Source organism: Phascolarctos cinereus, unplaced genomic scaffold (genome assembly GCF_003287225.1).
Source record: "Phascolarctos cinereus isolate Bilbo 61053 unplaced genomic scaffold, phaCin_HiC Scaffold_7;HRSCAF=346, whole genome shotgun sequence".
NCBI lineage: Eukaryota > Metazoa > Chordata > Mammalia > Diprotodontia > Phascolarctidae > Phascolarctos > Phascolarctos cinereus.
The window spans coordinates 113,668,305-113,685,053 of NW_027556180.1; the positions used below are offsets into that span (position 1 = coordinate 113,668,305).

At 33.7% G+C, this 16,749-nt stretch overlaps 1 protein-coding gene across 1 annotated transcript in view; it reads right to left on the bottom strand.

The window, feature by feature from the left end:
* Window positions 1-16,749, bottom strand: part of KLHL1 (kelch like family member 1) — a 535,364-nt gene that overhangs the window by 201,029 nt on the left and 317,586 nt on the right. The window contains exon 5 of the mRNA XM_020992473.1: window positions 2,719-2,931. Coding sequence (XP_020848132.1) covers window positions 2,719-2,931 — 213 coding nt within the window. The remainder of the gene's footprint in view (window positions 1-2,718; window positions 2,932-16,749) is intronic.

Below are 16,749 nucleotides of genomic sequence, written 5' to 3' on the forward strand. Positions count from 1 at the left end.
TCTTTTATCACATGTATGCTTACAGACATGTTTATACACACATGCATACACATGTAGCATATAATTAGTATGTTCATCTTCCGATTTTTTGTTTATAAGAAGACTAAGTAACATGATTTTAATTCATTTATATAATTTTAATAGATCTTGAGATAAAAATTGAGGAACAGATAAGTGTCATGCAAATCACTAAATGCAATGCAGAGAATTAAAAGTCATAACTTTTGAATTTGTCACATATTATTAATCTGACTGAGCTACCATGCCTTTTCCCATCATTCTGCTGATAGGACAGAAACTAGAAAATTACATAAGCTATTCCAGTGGATCTCATGGGAGACAAATATGTATGACCTGGCATCCATTAGGAATACAATTCCAGACACTGTAATACTTTCTGAAATATCAATTATGGGCACAGTTTCACGCAATCCAGTTAAGATTTGGAAATCTAGAGTAGCCAAGCAGTGCAAGGAAGATATTAAGTCAAATTCTATCCATCATTTATTTTTAATGTTAATAGGATTCATTTTTCTTTTCCTATACCATCAGTTCAATTATCCTTTTCCTTCCATTGTGCAATTTTGTCTTTTTTTTTTTCTATAGCAAAGTCAAACAATTACTCTTCAATATCAGCTGCCCCATTTGAAGAGGACAAAGTAGTCACTAATGACTTTGTCTTTTTTATTTCTTCTTTGGTTATTATATATTTTCCTGAAATCAGCTTTTTTATGTAATTATGAGCAATGGCATGTTTTTCCTTTTTTATATCACTAGTTTTCAAAGTTGTATGAAATACATGACCAATTGCAGTATTAGGGAGAATATTGAAAGTTATTATGTACCCTTTAAGATTAATCATCTGCAGACATCCTGACTAAATATATGAGGAGATAAAGCTGAAAAAAATGATTGTAATTGAATTTTTTTTCTAAGATTGTTAGGTGAGCTGCCCAATGATTTTTAAAGACAAGAATATGATATCATTGTCATTTTTTTTTGCTTTTAGGCAATTGGGGTTAAGTGACTTGCCCAGGGTCACACAGCTAGTAAGTGTCAAGTGTTTGGTCTGAGGCCGGATTTGAACTCAGGTCCTCCTGACTTCAGGGCTGGCGCTCTATCCACTGCACCACCTAGCTGCCCCTGTCATTGTCATTTGAAAGCTATTTGAGATCCTAGCCTAAGTTCCATCAGTCCTATGGTCATAATGTTCATGTCTCCAGTTTTGCTTTGATTCTACCTCTCCCCAAATCCATTTTACTTAATATTTTATCTCATTTTTTTCTTCCTTTTAACATTATCAAGATTGAGCTTTCATGAATTTAATATGGAACACATAACTATTCTCTCCACATATAAGGAAAAAAATCTTGCATAATTACATCTTATTGTCACATAAATCCAGTAGTTTTTTAATACTCTTAGTGGATCAGGAAACTTTAATATTCCTAATACTTTCTACTTTTCTACCCTAACTATTCGCACAAATTTGCCCACAGTATAAGCTCCCTTCTACATTACTGGTCATGGAAAATAGACCTGAATTTTCATCCTATTTGTTATCTATATTTACTATCATATCAAAGTTCAAATCATAGAAGTTCATCTACTTTTGTAACACAGAGACAAGAAATGAAAAGATTTTATCTTTACTAAGAAACCTCCCAATTTTCCCTTAAGTCAAGGGTAAAGATGTTTTCCGCCAGAAATAGCTATAATCTGTAGTCTCAAAAGCTAAAAACAAATAAAAAACAATGCTTTCTGGATACAACAAAACCCTAAAAAGCTCATTTTGAAGGACCCCTCTCCCCACATTGAAAGGCTGGGAAAAACCATAATGAAGGGAGATCCATTGAGATTATAAATGTACCTTTGTCTAACAAGAGATGAAAATGGTAGGCTAGTTTCTCCTATTCTTGAATAAGATTCTTTCATATTGATGTGTCTTTCAGTAGCATGGAGGAAGTACCTAGATCATACCACTTACTCATACTGGGGAACATTGCAAGACATGTTCTCTTTGGCTACAGCTATCCACCTGCATGACAACTTCATCTGACATGAAAACCAGGAGATATAGTGGTTTGGGCAACCATTTATGTTTCTTTGCCTATAAAAGTAATGAAGATTTTTAAAAAATTTTTATTTGCGAGGTAATACAGTCTTTTTTTTAATTTCCAAATCTTTCTTTACTTAGAACATTGTCAAATAAAGCCATTACCAATATTATTAATATGCCTTTATGAACTCTTTTTTAAAAAAAATCCTATAGATCGAACTATGACTAAATTTTCCAAATACTATAAAACTGTATGTTACTACCCTATTTCCTGATTATCTACTTCCTGACTTCTTATTGAGAAAAAAGATATAGACTATGAAACAGTTTGCATTTGGAGAATTCACTATTTCTATATCTCCCTTCTAATCAGGAAAAATAAATAAATTTTCTCTACAAATGGCTGAAATGCAGAAAATGTACCCCAGAGGGAAACAGAAGACAAACAGAATATGTTATATCAGTCAAAGAATGATAACGTGACTCCAGGTGATGCTAGCTAAATATGTTTTCAGACAATAAAAATTAATTACAAGAAAAATTGAATTAATGGATTATGAGCTAATTTATTTGGATAATGGATTGTTAACATTTGAGTAAAATGTTAACTGTTGACTATGAAATTTTGCATATCAATTAAGACAGTCACATCAAATTACCTGAGGTGGAAGCAGTGGCAGTCTTATAAAGGCAAGAAGCATACTTAGGTCACTGCATCTCCTCTGTGTGTCATACTTAACCCACATCATCAAAGCATGGAAGATGGTTTCTTCATCAGGAACATTCACATCATCACTGGCCAGCAGCTTATGGAGCTCCTCAGCTGGGAGGAGTAAAAACTCTTGATTTCTGATAACTTCCATTATATTTTCCTGCAGAGAGAAAATATCTCGGCATAAATTCTGCTTGTTTTTATTTAGCTAAGGCAGGTACTTCAGAAAGAAAAGAAAAAAAGCAGCCTATAATAATTTTTGCCCTCATTAAAACATAGTCCTTGAAAGTGAATCTTTCAGAAATAAGCAAGATTGGAAGCCTGGTAATGGTAACCGATGTATAGATGCACCTGGGACAAAAGAATCCTAAAAATAAATGAAGGATTATGTTTCAAATTATATACATAATGGTGAGTTTCTATATGCAGGGAGAACACACAGAGCACTTAAATGATGGAGCATCAAGTGGACTTCCATTTAATAATTAGTAAAGGAAACAATGGAGTTGTAAACAGAGAAGTAACATGTATTAAAATAAGATTAAAAACTCCAGGATTAAAAATGATAGCAATACCAAGAAGCTTGTATACCACAGCTGAGTGGGTCCATAGTGGATTGACCAACTGAAAGCAAAGAAAAAATTGTTCTTTATGTTGATGAGAAGCCTGCCTCAGGGCTTTGTCCCCTATCCTGTTCTCTTGAACACTTATCAATAACTTGAATAACAACACAAATGGCTCACTTTTCAAATTAGCAGATGATGCAAAGCTGGGACTGATAGCCAATATGTTGAATGACAGAACTAGAATCCAAGAATATCTCAAAAGGCAAGAATGATAGGACAAATCTGACAAAATGAAACTGATAAGATTTTATAAATTGCCAAATTGATAAGTCCTCATAAGCAGTCTTTATGATTCTAGTCCCTACTCCTTTAATATATTTTATGCACCATTTTCAGATCAACCTTCCTGATTACCAATCTGATAATGATATTTCACACTTCCAAAGTTTCTATGGCTCTCCATTGCTGGTTACAGATTGACAAGAAGCATTTAAGTGTTTATTATGTTCCAGGCACTATACTAGACTCTGAGAACACAAATTCAAACAAAATGGTCATCTCTGCCTTCAAGCAAATTATATTTTAGTAGGGAAAAACAAGTAAAAGGAAACTAAAAAGGAGGGTGGGGGTGGGAAGTGCCTACTCAGAAGACATGTTTTATGAATGTCATGACTTTAGTATGGCTGTTAAGGTGCTTCATAATCTGTAATCTATATATTTTTTCAATCTTAATTCACACTATTCCCCAACATATATTTTCAAATTACAGATTTACTCAGATTTTAGTGCCATATTTTAAGTAGGAAACTTGACAACTTAGAATCTCTTTTGGTAAGTGGAAGCAGCTAAGGATGGTCAGTATGGAAAAGAGAAGAATTAATGGGAAGATAACACTTATTAGCAAATATTTGAAGTGCTGTCATGTGGAAGACAGATTACAGACAACATGGATAATCAGCTTGCTTTGGAGTCAAGAGATCTCATTTCAGATCTCAACTTTGTCACCAACTATCTGTGTGGCCTAATGCAAATTATTTTACCTCTCTCAGCATCAATTTCTTCATCTATAAAATAAAAATTGGCAAGACTAGATTCATAGCATAAATCTATGATCTTAAGAAAAGAGTTGAGAAGATACTTCCCCTTATTTCTTTACAAAGATCAGTAGTCAACAGTCAAAATTGTATGTAGAGTCATGTTTTTCTGATGTAGTGATCAGTTTTAATGACTATTCCCCTTCTCATTTTATTTCCTTTCCTTCTTCTTCTTAACTTAAAAAATATATATATTTGAAATAGCTCTGCAGTACAGGATAGATGGACAGATTCAGGAAGAAATTTAAGTTTTGTAAATACAAAATTTATCAATATAAATATATTTAAAAAGTAAATACATCTAAGATCCTAATATATTATGACTTAATCTGTTTAGCTAGAAAGGAGTGAATCATGAATGAAATATCATGATTGGTCTAGCTAAGTCATCTACTCCTACTTGTAGCTGAACAAGAATTCTTTCCACAATATACCTGTCAACCTCTGCTTAAAAGCTTCCAATTCTGAACAGCTCACTACCTCCTGGTAAGGCTATTTTACTTTTGAACAGCTCTAACTGAAGAAGTTTTCTTATATGGCATCTACATTTGCTGAAATCTTTATTTCACATGAATGGGATTGTATTTATGTACGTTATCCAAGTACACCTAATATGTTTATTATAAACTTAACCCCTGGCACCAAATATTATTATTTTAGCTGCCAGATTAAAGGACTAACTATTTCCTCATTATGAACACATTATATGACACACATGAACCCAATGCCTAGATATCACAAATGCTTTCTTTAAAAGGGGAAGTGGGATATATTGGCCTTAATGAGAACCAAATAACATTACCCCCCCAAAAAGAGTGAAATTGACTATAACTGAAAGGAAACAACTAAACAGCAATATGAAAAATGAAAATCTTTTCTCAATCAGTTCTCTATGCAGCCAGATCTTGATTTATTATAAGACCAAAATAAAGATAATTTAAAAGAAGAAAAATAATATAGTACTTGTAATCAAAATACCTCCAAACTATATATACTTAAGTTACTAATTGACTCAGAAAAAATGTGAAATGAATTTAAAAAATCAGCCCTCAACATGAACTATTACCCATTTCCTACATTATCGTAACCAGTGCAAATCAATAAACACAATGAGAAGGCCAATCCAGGTAACATTTGATCTTGAGCAGGATACTACAAATAAGGGCAACAGTCAGCTCAGAATATAAATCACCTGTGAAATATAAAGGGTGATGTTAGAAGATTATTAATAATATTCATTACAAAACAGTGAGAAATGATAAAAGAAAAATGAGCTTATAGGGAGCTCCTTGTGATACTCATTTAAGCCAGATCTTCCCAAGAATATTTAATTATGAAACTGGAAGGACAACAAATAGATGAGTAGTCCACCTTTTGGAGGTCCTCCAAAAGAGCTTGGAACAGAAGAAGAGAAGGATGCAGCCTTCTGCCAATATGTGGGCTTTCCAGACAATCTCTGATCTCTTTAGTGTTTAGCTCCAAAAGGTAGAATAGAGATGAGAAATAGAAACCCTATGCCAAAATTTCTAAAAAAAATTTCCCTGCCAGTGTCAGTGGAATTGCTACTTTTGGATTCTAAAATAATGGCCCCAAAAGCATTGTGTGAGGAAATGGAAACTGAGCTAAAGGAAACAACACCAGAAAAAACAGTTAAATCAGTGTACACAAAGGAGTTCTATGCTATGTGACAAAATTTTGAGGGTGTTGAGGGATCTTTTTTGAAGCTAAATTAAAGGGAAAAAAACTAAATAATAGTGTTGGGAAATATTATGGGTGTTATGCCACCAAAAAAAGGCAATCAAGTCAATATTAATAATTTACTACTCATACACATACTTTCTCATATTCACAATGCTTTATTAGAGAATTGTATATATCTATCAATGGAACTTTTGATGAAAGCATTGGAAAGGAGTGTGGAGACCTTGCAAATGATATTCTATTTTTAAAATCTTAAATAACACAATTCACTGAAGTATATATAATAAAAGATCTCACTTTGTATATTGTTTGTTTATTGTAAAAAAGCATGTAATTTGATAGAATAAAATTTAACCTTCAAAGCTTTTTTTCCCTCATAATGTTCTCTTAGACTGTATTAAGATCACACAAGATCATTTCAAAGATTCAAAAACATAAATAATTTGACTGCTGTCTTACAATTAATATTAAACAAAGTATAAAACAAGGAGATTTATGCTCACCAAATGTTTATGTCTGACTCGCATGAGTACTCATATCTTGAATAGACACTATAAATGGATAATAGATTGGACTCAGAATTGAAAAAAAAACAGGAAGAGAAAGGGCTGGGTTGCATTGTGAAATTCTGCAATCCTTTCAATAAAGTCAAACTTTTCACCAGTAATACTATAGTATGTGAGTCAGGTAATATAACAAAATCTCTGTCTGAAGGAAAATGGTAGATACGAGAGGATGAAGCATGTTAAAAATGACAATTTCCACACACATAAAACAGCATAAAAGATGTCACTAAAGAGAGGAATGTCCAGTAAAGGAGGTAGTCCAGTAAAATAACAAGAGCAAGAAATAAAAGATAGGTAATCTGCATGTTACTCTAATGCTCACGGAATGCCAAAAGATAAAGAGTAAGTGTTCCATCCCCTGCCCAGATTAATTGATGTAATCCTTTTGGAGGTTTTAGAATTGGACATAGACTATAGTTGGGCAGGATGAAAAGGCAGGAGAGTTTTGATCTATATTGCTGAATCAATAGGTCACCAATCTAACAAAACATTAAAACAAATTTAAACCAAAGGTATTTGTGTGTTTATCTGTATGCATTTATTTTATTTTCTAATAAACATGTAGGTGAAAAATTTAGGATCATTTTAATAAAATTATTTTTATTCTATTTTCATGCACAATTGTTTGAATATAATTTTCCTCTATATTATGACCATCTTTAAAACATTAATTTTCATTTGTATCTTCATTTAATTATTTCCTTGGCTTATAATTCTATTATTATGAAGGATAGTGCCAACAGCTAATTTGTCACATAGTATTTTATTCCATTCCATTATTTTTTTTCCTTTGTAGATCTCTACTAAAGATGTTAGATTGAATTTAATGGCAATGTTAAAATTAGCAACAGCTTCTCAAGTACCCACAAATAGATATTATGTAGTATCTTTTGGTTTAGATCTCATTTTTACTGAATTCAGTATGACTAAGCTTTGAACATTTCGTGAAATATTACATAATACTTTATTTAATCTAAACTTTAACTTAATTTATCTTAGATCCTGACATCATTAGATTTTCCAGTATCCACCTTCATTATAGTCAAACCTGGGGATGTTTGTGCTATGCTTCTACTAAGTGTTTGCTCTATTTTTTTTTCTTTTTTGGAGATCTAGATATTTGCATTCATAGATCACTTTAAGTCATCTTTAAGAACTTAATGTAAATCTTTATCTGAAGACACTTCTCAAATTTAGCCTTGGGATTTTTTTAATCAACCAGAGTGGGTCTGAAAAGCAAAACTAACCTCATGACAATGCCATGTTTTCATTTTCCTCTGTGACACAAGGTTCCCAGCACTCCATTTAGCCCAAATTAACCACAAATTGCAATAGGTTTCAGGGTCACTAATCATAGATTTTGAGTTGGAAGGGTCTTTAAAAGCTCAACTCCATCAAATTCTGAGTTTTGAAAAACGAGGCACAAAGAAGTTATGTGAGCTTTCCCAGATCACACAAGTAGTAAGTGGCAGAGCCAAGTTTCAAATGTTAGTTTTCTAACTCCAAATCTAGCATTCTTTCCCTTGACTAGGATTCCTGATTAGCCAGTTCAGCCCTATGTGATTGGTCAATAATTTATGCGAATAAATGCAGAAAGAATCTTAAAGGTAATTTTGTCTAATTCCATTTTATTAAAAAGGAGACTCAGTGTCAGAGATGTTGTGACTTGTCCAAGATCACATCCTTAAAGTAAAGCTATGAAATCAGATTCTTACAAAACCAGTGTTCTTTCTATAATGTGAAATTGTGCATGAAGGTTTGTTTAAAAGTCTCACAAATCTCTAAGTAGCACATAATAACTTTTTACTAACACAATGCTTTGCCTATAGTAGGCTTAAACATAAAATGTTTAATTTTTCTCCGTTGTTACTCTTTTAGCTATTGGCTGCATACACCACCACCTCCTCTTGAACACTCTATTTTCTACTGGTTTTCATGACATTATTCTCTTGATTCACCTTCTAATTGTCCAACAAATCTTTTTCACTCTCTTTTGTTGTATCATCATCTGTCTACCATTCCCTAACCATAGGCGTTTCCCACAAAGCTCCATCCCAGGAGCACTCTGTTGGTGATATTATTTATTTTCAAAGTTTGAATTACCATCATCATCATTGAGAATGATTCTCAAATCTTTCTATCAATCCCTAACCTCCTCTTTGGAATTCTAGGCCTACATTGCTAATTGTCTGCTGGACATCTCCATCTGGCTGTCCTGTAGGCATCTAAAACTCATGCCTAAAATAAAATTTATTTGGAAGCCAAGATGGCGGAGTAAAAAAGTAGTTGCTCTCACCCTCCCCTATCAACCTTTGAAAATCTGGAAAACATCACCCCCCAAAAAAAAAAAACAAAACCAAAACCGTGGAACAGCTGAAGCAGAAGAAAGACAGGGAACAGCAGAGCAGCAGCCCAGCAAACCAGCCTCCCAGTGCCTCAGTAAAAATAAGCAAAGCAGCACTACAAAGGGCCCCCAAGCACCCTGCAGCACTCATCTGAAAAGAGCTGAAGAAAGTCTTCATAAAGTCTGAGCCTTGCTCATTCTAGCCCAACACCAGGTAAGCTGTCAGAACCCTACAGCCTCCAACTGTCAACCAGGAAGAGATCCTGAAACCCAGGTGGTAGAGCAGGCAAACACCAACACCTGGACCTCCAAGTGTCTCAGTGAGGGTGGGGGGAACCACTGGAAACCAGATCAGAAAAGCACTAGGTGCCTCTGCAATCTACCACAAAGGAATCTCCCAGTGCATTTGCAGAAATGAGGGAGACAGCACTGCAAGAGGCCCCAGGCAGATAAACACCCTGCAGCATCCATCTAAAAGGAGCTGAAGAAAGCTAAAGGAAAGGAAAAGCAGGCAACCTAGAATTGCCTGGAAGATCCAGCCTTGCTGATTCCAGCCCGATACGAGGTAAGCTCTGAGAACTCTACAGCCTCCAAGTGCCAGCATAAGAGGCCCCAGCACACAAAGCCACTGACCAAGACCTAGGATCGCAACACAAGAAGCTTGGGTCAGTACCCTCTGTTCCCCAGCAGGAGAGCTCAATTTATTTAAAGGCCAGGGAATAAAGAAACACCATGACTAAAAAGAAAGTTACCATAGATTCATATTATGAGAAGAGTGAAGATCAAGACAGAAATTCTTAGGAGTACAACATTATCAACAAACCCACATTTGCAACATCAAAAGGAAATATGAACTGGTCTGAAGCCCAAAAGCCTTCTTAGAAGAGCTCAAGAAGGATTTTAAAAGTCTAATGAGACAGGAAGATGAGTCCTTAAAAAAATACAACTGGCCAATTGGAGAAGGAAGGACAAAAACTAACAGAAGAAAACAATCTGTTAAAAATTAGAATTGGACCAATAGAAACTAATGACTCTATGAGAGAGCAAGAATCAGTCAAACAGAAACAAAAAAATGAAAAAATACATGAAAACATAAAATACCTCATCAGTAAAACAACCGACCTGGAAAACTGATCCAGGAGAGACAATTTAAAAATCATTAGATTACCTGAAAAACATGATTTAAAAAAGAGCCTGGACAGTATCTTTCAGGAAATCATAAAGGAAAACTGCCCTGAAGTGCTTAAATCAGAAGGTAAAATAACCATAGAAAGAATACACTGCTCACCACCTGAAAGAGATCCCAAATTGACAACGCCAAGGAATATAATAGCAAAATTCCAAAATTACCAGATGAAAGAGAAGGTACTGCAAGCAGCTAGAAAGAAACAATTTAAATATCATGGAACCACAGTCAGGATTACACAGGACCTTGCAGCTTCTACATTAAAAGACCACAGAGCATGGAACATGATATTCTGTAAGGCAAAGGCACTTGGGCTGCAGCCAAGGATCAACTACCCTGCAAAAATGAGCACCATTTTTCAAGGGAGAAGATGGATATTCAATGAAATATAGGGGACTTCCAAGCATTCCTGATAAAAAGACCAGAGCTCAAGAAAAAATTTGATCTTCAAGTACAAGATTCAACAAAGACATAAAAAGGTAAATGCGACAGAAAGATACAATATGTTGTTAATAAGGGTGGACTGTTTACATCCCTACAAGGGAAGATGACACTTGCATCTCTTGAGAACTGTATGTTATTACACCATGTTAAAGGAGTATACATAGAGGGGGTGGATATTAGTTGACTTTGATGTAATGATTAAAAAAAAATCTAATCAAGTGGGTTAAATGGATCCAAGTAAGTGGATTAGTCTGGTCTTAGAAAATGTACTGAGAAACGAGGAGGCAGACAAGGAAAAGACAGAAAATCCTATTACAGCAGAGGGAAAGAAGGGAGGGGGTGAGCATTGTTTGAACCTTATCTCATCAGATTTGGCTCAAGAAGGGCATAACATAATCAGTTAGGTATAGAAATCTAACTTGCCCTGCAGGCAGTAGGAGGGAAAAGGGGAAAGAAAAGGGAGGGGAAATAGAAGGGAGGGAAGAAACAGTAAGGCTAAAGGGGAAGAAAAGGGAAAAGGAGTGAGGGATGTGGTGGTCAAAAGCAAAACACTAGTGAGAATTTGTACTTACAACTTCACTAATGTGAAAACATGTTTAATAGGAATGAAAATGTATAGCATAAATCAGATTGTGCGCCATCTTGGGGAGGGTGGTGGGGAGGAAGGGGGGAAAATTTTAAACTCAAAAGCATATGGAAGTGATTGTTGATAAATCAAAATAAATTGATAAAATAAATTAAAAAAAATAAAAATTAGATAGCTCCTGCCTTAAAAAAAAAAATAAAATAAAATTTGTTGTTTATTCCTAAGGCTACTCAGCTTCTAAAGTTTGTTATTTCAGTTAAGGGCATGACCATCCACCCAATCACCCAAGTTTAAAACCTTAGAGTAATTCTACTTGCATAGCATTATCCCTAGCATTTGTCCTTGTCTTTATACGCACTCAACTTCTATTTATTTTTTTATTAATTTATTTTTAGTTTTCAACATTCGTTTCCATAAGATTTTGAGTTTTAAAATTTCTCCCTCTCTCTCCCCACCTCCTTCCCCAAGACAGCATGCAATCTAATATAGGTTCTACATATACATTCCTATTAAACATATTTTCACAGTAGTCATGTTGTAAAGGTTTTTCTGAAGTCCTCTTGCTCATCATTTCTTATATCACAATAGTATTCCATTACATTCATATACCACAACTTGTTCAGCCATTCCCCAGATGATAGGCATCCCCTCAATTTCCTAGTTTCTGCCATACTTTTTTCCCATTTTTCCCAGCAGTTTTTGTCAAATAGTGAGTTCTTAACCCAGAAGCTAGGGTCTTTGGGTTTATCAAATAGTAGATTACTATAGTCATTGACTACTGTGTCTTTCATACCTAACCTATTCCACTGATCTATTTCTCTATTTCTTAGGCAGTAACAAGTAGGTTTGGTGATTTTTGCTTATGATCAATTTAAGATCTGGTATGGCTAGGCCACCTTCCCTAGCATTTCTTTTTATTAGTTCCCCTGATATTCTGGATCTTTTTTTTTTTCAGATGAATCTTGTTATTATTTTTTCTAGCTCTATAAAATAATGTTTTGATAATTTGATTGGTATGGCACTGAATAAGTAAATTAATTTAGGTAGAATTGTCATTTTTATTATATTAGCTGTGCCTACCCATGAGCAACTGATGTTTTTTCCAATTATTTAGTTCTGACTTTTATTTGTGTGAAAAGTGTTTTGTAATTGTGTTCATATAGTTCCTGGGTTTGTTTGGGCAGGTAAGCTCCTAAATATTTTATAATGTTTACTGTAACTTTAAATAGGATTTCTCTTTCTATCTCTTGCTGTTGGGCTTTATTGGTAATTCAACCTCTATTTATCACCTCTTACCAAGACTACTGTAATAGCCTCCTAATTCTTGTTTCCAGTCTCTCTTCTTTCCATTCCATTCTTCACATAAATAACAAACTTTATATTAACTAAAATACAGATGTGAAAACATAACTCATAAACTAAAAAATCATCAGGGTCTCTGCATTGCTTATGTGATAAAAAATATCTTCAGCCTAACATTTTAAGTCTTCCACAATGTGGCCTCTACCTACCTTTCTAACATATTTTATTTTTATACTATATTATAATTTGCAATTCCAGTAAAACTAGCTTCTTGGCATTCATGCTACTTATCTTTCGGTATTTGTGTCCTGCCAATTCTTATCTATCAGCCTGGTTTTTGACCCCTGTTTTGAACTTGCCTGTGTGTATTTTGATTAGGAAAAGTCCACCTGGTTGCTTATTCTTGGATTTACCTTGACTGAAAAACATAGGATCATGCATTTTGAGTTGGAGGAAAAGATCTCAGAAATCCCCTTGTACATTGTCTTCAGTTACAGATGAATAAACTGAGGTACAGAGAAACTGAGTGACATGCTCAAGATCACATGGAAGATTAGCTACCTCTTATCCTTGAAATTGATTCATGTGATGTTAGAAAAAAAAGCTTTATATCACTTAGTTTGCAGATTGTTGTTGTTTAGTCATTTTCAGTCATTTCTGATACTTCCTGACCCCATTTGGGGTTTTCTTGGCAAAGATACTGCAGTGGTTTGCCATTTCCTTCTCCAGATCACTTTACAGATGAGGAAACTGAGGCAAAGAGGGTAAAGTGATTAGCCCAGGATCACACAGCTAGTAATTGTGTAATGTCAAATTTGAAATCAGAAAGATGAGTCTTCCTGATTCCAGGTCCTCTATCCACTGTGCCATCTAGCTTCCCAGTTTACAGGTAAGACTCAAGAAAATCTCTCTCCATAATTTTTTTTCCCCAAATGAACAGAAATACATTTTCTCTTCTTCCCACCTCCACCCACATTAGGGAAAAAAGAAAAGCAAAACAATTTTCTGTAATAAATATGACTAATCAAGCAAATCAAATCCCCTCAATGGCTGCATACAAATACACACATATACATATTTACACATATGCATTATGTGTGTATATATACATACATATATCACATATGTGATACATATGTCTATTTACTTCTCTCATGTGTGTGTAGATATATAGTTATATGGAGGGGGGTTTGAGGGTTTTTCTCAATTATATTCATGCCAGGAGATAGATATCTTTCATTATCAGTTCTGAGTAATCATAGATTATTGTTGTACTAATTATACTTCTTAGAGCTTTTAAAATGTTTTACTTTCTAGTATTATTATTGCATACATTATTTTATGATCTGCTCATTTAATTTTTCATCAGTTTATAAGTCTTCAAAATTTTTTTATAACGGATACTATAGCATTAGTTATTCTTCTGGTTCTGCTTGCTTCACTCTATCAGTTTATATATATCTTTCCATGTTTTATTGAAATTATCTATTTATTCATTTCTTCAAAATAAGCAAATATAATAGTTATATCAAAGTCAGATGTTAACAATTTGTACAGTCACTAGTTGATGAGTATCTCTTTAGTTTTCAATTTTTGCAACCACAAAAAGAGTTACAATAAATGTTTTTCAACATGAAAACTTTTTTTTTTATTTCTCTAATTTTTAGGTATAAGCCTAGCAGTGTTATTTCTGAGTCAAAGGACACGAACTGCTAACTAACTTTTCATTTATAATTCCACATTACTTTGCAGCATAGTTGTACCAATTCTCAGTTGTACCAACAGTATATTAATGTGCCTGTTTCTCCACACATCTAATATTTATAATTTTTTTTCTGCTTTGCCAATCTGTTAAGAGTGAGGTGAAATCTCAGAATTGCTTTAATTTGCATTTCTCAACTTAGTAGTGATTTGAAGCATTTATTAAAATGTCTATAGATAGTCTAAGTTGTTTCCCTTGAGAAATGTTTGCTTATAAATTTATACCAGTTATCAACTGGGCAATGGTTCTAATTCATATACGTTTGAATCATTATTCATATATCTTGAAAATGAGACAAACATCAGAGAAAGTTGTTGCAAAGATTTTTACCCCAATTAATTGTTTCCTTTTCTATCTTAGCCTTTTTGGATTTGTCTCTGTAAAACTTTTTTTTTTTAATTCATGTCATTAAAATTATTCCTTTAATCCTCTTTGATCTACTTTATCCCTTGATTGGCCGAGTTTATTTTTTTCCTATCCACAGATATGATAGGCATTTTTTCCTGTGTTTCTCTAATTTATTTATGATGTGGCCTTTTATATTTAGGTTATGGACCCTTTCGTAGTTAATCTTTGTATAGCTTTGAGGTGTTGCTCCAAATATAATTTCTTCCACCTTGCTGTCTAATTTGGTATGTATGTAAAGGAATATTGTTCTTGTAAGAAATTATGGTAAAGATAATTTCAAAGAAATATGGAAATACTTTTATGGATTGATGCAAACTATAAGAATAATTTATAGCATCAATATTATAAAAATGAATAGTTTTGAAAGACTTAAAAACTTTAACCAACTAAATAATAAGCCATGATAACAGAGGACTAAAAAAGTTTATCCTCTTATGACACAGATTTCATGGACTAATCTATAGATTTAGAAATTCAATTTTTTCAGATGACTAATATAGGAATATAATAAAGGGATTCTTCTTCCCTCTTCTTCCTTCCTTTCTTTTTTCCCTTCCTTTTTAGTCAATGAGTGGGAGGTGAGAGAGGAAAAAAAAAACATGATCAATAATTGAAAAAACAACAAAATTAAATAAATTTTAAAGAATTTTATTCTAACAAATCAATACCCAGGCAAGTTGTGGTATATGATTGTGATAGAATATGTTTAGTTTGGACTCCCAAATATGAACTCCTTATTGTGTTCCCCAGGCACCCCACCCTTTTTAGCTTCCTTTTTTGTACTGTCTTCCTCCATTAGATTATAAGCTCCTTCAGGTTAGGATCTATCTTTCTTTTTGTTATTTTTATCCCTAGTGTTATTATGGTGCCTGGCACATAGTAGGTGTTAAAATGTTTCTTGAATTTAATCTTCATTTTACAGTTAAGGAAATAGAGACATACAGAGATTAAGTGACTTGTGTTATATAGTTATTAAGTATCTTAAGCTAGATTTGAACCTGAATCTTCCTGACTCCAGACCTAGCATTCTATCCATTAGCGGCCTCACATCAAAAGACCACATATCAAATCAAATAAGTGTGTACAAAAGGATTTAAATCCAGACCCCCTTTTTTTGAGTCAGCACAGGTCTCAGAATTTCCAGTTTGACAAGCAGTTTAGGCACTAGATTCACTACTATATAAATGGTCATAGGAATTAGTCTCATTATTTCATTAATATGGGGAATAACTGGGAAAGTAAAATCTTTCTACTAAATGAAGTCATCATCCTTTCTGCAATTTATTGTCTTAAACAGTTCTCAAGAGCACCAAATGGCTGTAATTTGTGCAGAGTCACACAGGCAATATGCGTCAGATGCAGGCCTCAAAGCCAAGTCTTCCTGCTATCAAGGCTAGATGTTTTCCCACTTTACTATACTTCATCACATAAAGAAAATACTAGAGTACAAGTATTCAATCCTAGTTTCTGGTATTAAAGGGCTAGAAAATGTTCATCACTACTCCACTATTTATACATCTACAATTCAAATTGTGGGAGTTCTACAACAGATCTTTTTGTCAGGTACAGAAAACATTGGGAGTAATTGAGAGGACAGTATTAACTTTGGTGTTGATTCTGTGAATCCAGTACATTTATTTTTTCCTATTATTTTCTGTGCAGGAGAGGAAAATAATTAGTAATATGTATATAGTTAGTTCATAGAATATTTGGTTGAAGTTACATTCTATCTATCTATCTATCTATCTATCTATCTATCTATCTATCTGTCTGTCTATCTTAATGGACTTGCTAGAAATGCAAGAATAATATTGATCCCCTAATATTTGATGGTAGAGTAAACAAAACATGAATGCCACATGCCTTCCTTATCTTCTCTACAAGGGCATCTTATATCTGGGGAGAATGGAAGAGCAACTGTAAGAATCAGGAACAAGCTGTGCCTGTATCAGTATATAATATACTGAACAGTATAGTAATAACTTTATTATAAATGACAGGAAAACTAAAAAAAAAAAA